Source organism: Erinaceus europaeus, chromosome 2, assembly GCF_950295315.1.
Source record: "Erinaceus europaeus chromosome 2, mEriEur2.1, whole genome shotgun sequence".
Taxonomy (NCBI): Eukaryota; Metazoa; Chordata; class Mammalia; order Eulipotyphla; family Erinaceidae; genus Erinaceus; species Erinaceus europaeus.
The window spans coordinates 131,900,119-131,904,963 of NC_080163.1; the positions used below are offsets into that span (position 1 = coordinate 131,900,119).

At 49.1% G+C, this 4,845-nt stretch overlaps 1 protein-coding gene across 1 annotated transcript; it reads right to left on the bottom strand.

The window, feature by feature from the left end:
• Positions 1–1,074: 1,074 nt before the first annotated feature.
• On the bottom strand, positions 1,075–3,427 carry LOC132536978 (uncharacterized). The gene is made up of 2 exons (XM_060186450.1): positions 2,220–3,427; positions 1,075–1,511 (listed from the first exon to the last, which is right to left on the bottom strand). The coding sequence occupies exons 1-2, from the start codon at positions 2,988–2,990 to the stop codon at positions 1,383–1,385; spliced, it is 900 nt and encodes a 299-aa protein (XP_060042433.1). The 5' UTR covers positions 2,991–3,427; the 3' UTR covers positions 1,075–1,382.
• Positions 3,428–4,845: the final 1,418 nt, after the last annotated feature.

Genomic DNA, 4,845 nt, shown 5'->3' on the forward strand with positions numbered 1-4,845 from the left:
AATAGATCCTATCAGGGAGCTGAGAAAGGTGGTTAAACATGGGGAAGAGTTAAACCAAGACTCAAACCAACTCTGTCTTTGGAGCCTCTCTCATTTTCTCTTTTCAAGCCCTTCTTTCAGTTTCTGCATGGAATCTCTTACCACCCCTGTGTGGTCGGCATAGAAGCAGCATTCTTCTCTTAGGGCCACACAGAGGCCTCCCTGTCGAAGGTAAAGAAAATCTAATCTCTGTCTGTTCTGTAAGACCACCTCTGACAGGGAGGTGAGAGATTGTTCAAGGCTAGAGATAGACTGTTCAATCTGTTCAAGGTCAGCATCCACTGCCTCTCTCAGGGACACGAGATGTCCTTCCTGGGTCCCTAAGGCCGGTCCTCCTAGGGCCGCTCCTGCAGCCCCCAGAAGGGTGGCTACCATGACAATTACCACCCCAATGGCCCATTTTGGTCAGAGCTGTACTACAGGTTGGTACTCTTCTTCTAGGAAATCCCTGCCAGAGTGATACATAATCTTAGGTAAGATCATGACCAGTAGGCAGTAATCTCCTGAGGGGTCAAGCATCTATTTTGGGATACATCTTCTAAGTCCTAGCTGTTTGCATGTCCACCACATTCCTTCCGGGGCTTTGTAATAACCCTGGTCACCCCACTTTACTATAAAGGTGGAGCTGCTGTTACAGGGGTAGTCTACCTGCACTGTCAGTGTGCCACTGACAATACACATCCCGTTTCCCTTGATCTCGAGGGGAGAGACTTTCACTCCTGGTCTCTGGTCATCTGGACATCCCTGTAGTGGGGAAGAGTCTCCAAAGGGAATGGATGGCAAGCTAGGGCCAGGGTTTGTTACTGCTACTACCTCATAAAAGGGGGGCAGAATATGAAAGCATAACCAACAGGGCTGTGTTAGTTCAGGGAGAGTCCTATTTAGGACTTGAAAAGTTCCTTTAATCAGCGGCCACAGTGGAGAGGTCGTCAGGGAAGTTAGAGGCTACTGTTCCTTGAGGGGGGGGTGGGGGGGGAGCAGGCGGCTCAGTCCTCTTAGGGCCCGTGTCTGGGGGATTAGTTGGACACAAGGCAGCTGGGTCCCATGTGCAGACTCGACATATTCTTCAAGAGCCTTGAAGAATTCCCTGTCTGCTAATCTCTTAAAGTCAAATTCCACCCACCCCACCCCCCGCTAGAGGTGGGGCCGGGATGTACTGGGGTCGCTCCAAGGCCAGCATCTCCTTGAGGCTGAATCTGGGACGCTGTGTGGGGGGCAAAGGGATACCCCACCACTGTACCTCTTCCATTGTGGGATGCTGCTGGTCAGGGTCACAAAGTACCTCATTCCCGGTTGGCAGAACAATCCAGAGGAGGGTCCCCAGGAGCATACAGTTTTCAGCCTCATGTTTTCTTCTTTAGGTGGACACGTAATGGTTTCTCAGGGTCCTGCTCCACCATCCAGCCAGGAATATGCTCCGGACTGGCCTTTTTAGAGTGGCTGTAGTGAACCCAGGGAGTTAGTCCATGAACCTTTAAAGCAGTAGGGGTAACAAAAATAACTTGATATGGGCCTTTCCATTTGGGCTCCAACATTCTGACTTGGTGCCTCTTTACCCAGACCCAATCTCCTGGATTGAACTTATGTCCCGAACCAACGGGGCCCCAGGTTTCTCTTTCTTTGTCATATATTTGCTTAACCATTTTCCAAATGCTTGCATGTACCATTGCCAGGGCTTTTAGGGCCCTGGTCAAATCTTCTCCCTCAGTGTTTGTAACTTCAGGATGTAGTGACATTTGGGGAGGAGGCCTCCCATACAATATTTCATAAGGAGTGTACACGCCGGTATAGGGAGTGTTTCTGACCCTAAACAGAGCGAAGGGACGGAGGGTCACCCAGTCTCCGCCAGTCTCTATTGCCAATTTGGATAGGGTCTCCTTAATTGTTCTGTTCATTCTTTCTACCTGTCCTGAGCTTTGGATATTATATGCACAATGTAGTTTCCAATTGATCCCGAACTGTTTTGCTATATCTCTGGTTATCTGGGCCATGAACGCTGTCACATTATCTGACCCTATCTTCCATGGTGTCCCGTACCGGGGCACTATTTCTTCTAAAATAACTTTAACTACGTTCTTAGCAGTCTCATTTTTAGTGGGGAACACCTCTACCCATCCTGAAAAGGTATCTATCATAACAAGGTATCTATCATATCTATAGCCATACCTGCCAGGCCTTACCTCAGTGAAGTCTACTTCCCACATCATCCCCAGTCTATCACCTCTGATTCTGGTCCCTATTATCTTCTGAGCGCTGCTTTGCTGCATTGTTTGGCAGGCCCTGCAGGTCCGGACTATCTCTTCAGCTTCCTTACAGCTATCTCTGAACCTAAGGTCTGCATTCTGCAAAAGCTGGGTCATCTTTTTTACTCCCAAGTGGGTGCTGCTGTGATGCTTTTGTAGAAGGTGCTGGCCCAATGTTTTTGGAAGCAGTATGCTCCATGGCTCTTTGCTGTAGGTCCAAGAGTTAATTTCTTCAGTTTTTCCCTGAGCCTGAATCCACTGCAGATCTTCTTCATCATATTCTGGTTGGGGTGGTAGCTCCCTCGTCCCTGGACCTTGGAGGACTAGTACACTCTTTTCTTTAGCTGCTTCTCTGGCCACTTGGTTGGCCGCCTGATTTCCTTTAGCCATGGGGTCCTCTCCCTTCTGATGTCCTGGACAATGGATGATAGTCAATTTGGAGGGCAGCATCACTGCTTCTAGGAGATCTAGTATCTCTTTTTCATTTTTGATTTCTCTCCCTTCTGCTGTGAACAGGCCTCTTTCCAAGTAAATAGCCCCGTGAACATGGGCAGTAGCAAACACGTACCTGCTGTCGGTGTACACAGTGAGCTTTTTTCCCTCTGCCTTCCTAAGGGCCTCAGTCAGCGCAATCAACTCAGCTTTCTGGGCTGAGGTCCCAGGTGGCAGGGCCTGACTCCAAATTACCTGTCCCTTCCCGTTCACCATGGCCACCCCGGCATACCAAATTCCTTTCTCTATGTAACTGCTCCCATCGGTGTACCAAAGTCACTATCAGGCAGCTTCTGGTCCTTCAGGTCCACTCGGATCACCTGTGTTGCAGCTAACAACTCCATGCAGTCATGCTGCTCTTGTAAATCTGCTTCCAGGAGGGTAGCCAGGTTTAAAGCAGATGGGGCTACGAATTGAATTCTTGGGGAGTCTAGGAGGAGACCTTGAAAGTGGGTTAGTCTGGCATCGCTCATCCATTTTCCTGGGGGTTGTTTCAATACCCTTTCAATAGCATGTGGAGTGGTAATCTTTAGAGACTGCCCCAAAGTCAGCTTATCTGCATCTATTACCAATGTAGCTGTGGCCGCTATTATCCGTAGGCAGGGTGGCCATCCTGCTGCCACTGGGTCTAGTTTTTTTGAAAGATAAGTGACTGGCCGCTTCCAGGGTCCCAATACCTGGGTCAGTACCCCTTTAGCTATCCCCTTTTTCTCGTCTATGAACAGCTGAAAAGGCTTTATGGGGTCTGGGAGGGTCAAGGCAGGTGCTGACAGGAGGGCTTCTTTGAGCTGATGGAAAGCCAAGTCCATATCCTCAGTCCACCCCCACTCTCTGTTTTCAGCCGCGCCTTCATATAGGGGTCGAGCAATTTCTGCAAACCCAGGGATCCATAAGTGGCGGTATGCCACTGATCCTAGGAACTCTCTCATCCCCCTCTTATTGGTGGGGGTCAGTGTGCCCAGAATCGTCTGCTTCATTGCTTGGGTGAGCCACCTCTGCCCATCTCTCAGGTTATACCCCAAGGAGACAACCTCTTCTTTGCAGATCTGTGCTTTCTTGGCACTGGCCCTATATCCCAGTTGTCCAAGTGTCTGCAATAAGTCCTTAGTCCCTTCTATGCACAGTTCCCTATCTGGGGCAGCTAGGAGAAGGTTGTCAACATATTGCAGATGCATCAGCTGTGGGTGGGCATTTCTGTACTCACTAGGTGTAGTGCCTTGTTGAACAAAGTAGGTGGGTTCTTGAATCCCTGAGGGAGCCTGGTCCAGGTCAACTGTCCCACGATGCCACGGGACTCATCGATCCACTCAAAAGCAAAAACTTCCTGGCTTTTAGGTGCCAGTGGCAGGCTGAAAAATGCATCTTTCAAGTCCAATATAGTGTACCAAACATGGGTTGGGGCCAGAGCCGACAATAAAGTATAAGGGTTAGGTACTGTGGGGTGTATGTCCATAGTTCTGGCATTTACCTCCCTTAGGTCCTGTACAGGCTGATAATCTCCAATTCCAGATTTCTTTACAGGCAAAAGGGGGGTGTTCCATGGTAACCTGCATTGCTTCAAGATTCCCTGATCTAAAAGGCATTGTATGTGAGGGGTGATTCTCATCCTTGCTTAAAATGTCATTGGGTATTGTTTAATGTGGACTGGTTCAACCCCAGGTTTAAGTTCTATGAACAGGGGGGCCTGTTTCACTGCCAATCCGGGGCCCCCTGTTTCTGCCCATGCTTGGGGATAAGCCTGCAGCCACCATCCTGATAAGGTTTCCCCAGCCTTTGTTGTATCATAGAGGCGGTATTCATCTACCAAGGACATGGTCAAGACTTGTAGGGGCTGATTTTGGTGGTCAATTACTCTAATCCTTTCCCTTTCAAAATGTATCCTAGCCCCTACTTTGTTCAGAAGGTCTCGTCCTAGTAGTGGTGCTAGACATTCCGGAATGACCATAAAGAAGTGTGTGACCTGGCCTGTGCTTAGGTTAACCCTTCTTTTAGTGGTCCAGTTATAGATCTTCTTTCCCATGGCTCCCTGCACCCAGCTCTGTTTATTGTCTAATCATCCTAGCAGCTGGGT

Bases quoted from the DNA above. Each gene is read 5' to 3' on its own strand.
- LOC132536978 (XM_060186450.1), bottom strand. From the start codon at position 2,990: ATGGTGAACGGGAAGGGACAGGTAATTTGGAGTCAGGCCCTGCCACCT. The intron at 1,512-2,219 runs GTAAGGCCTGGC...ACTGCTTTAAAG, and splicing joins GGGAAGTAGACTTCACTGAG to GTTCATGGACTAACTCCCTG.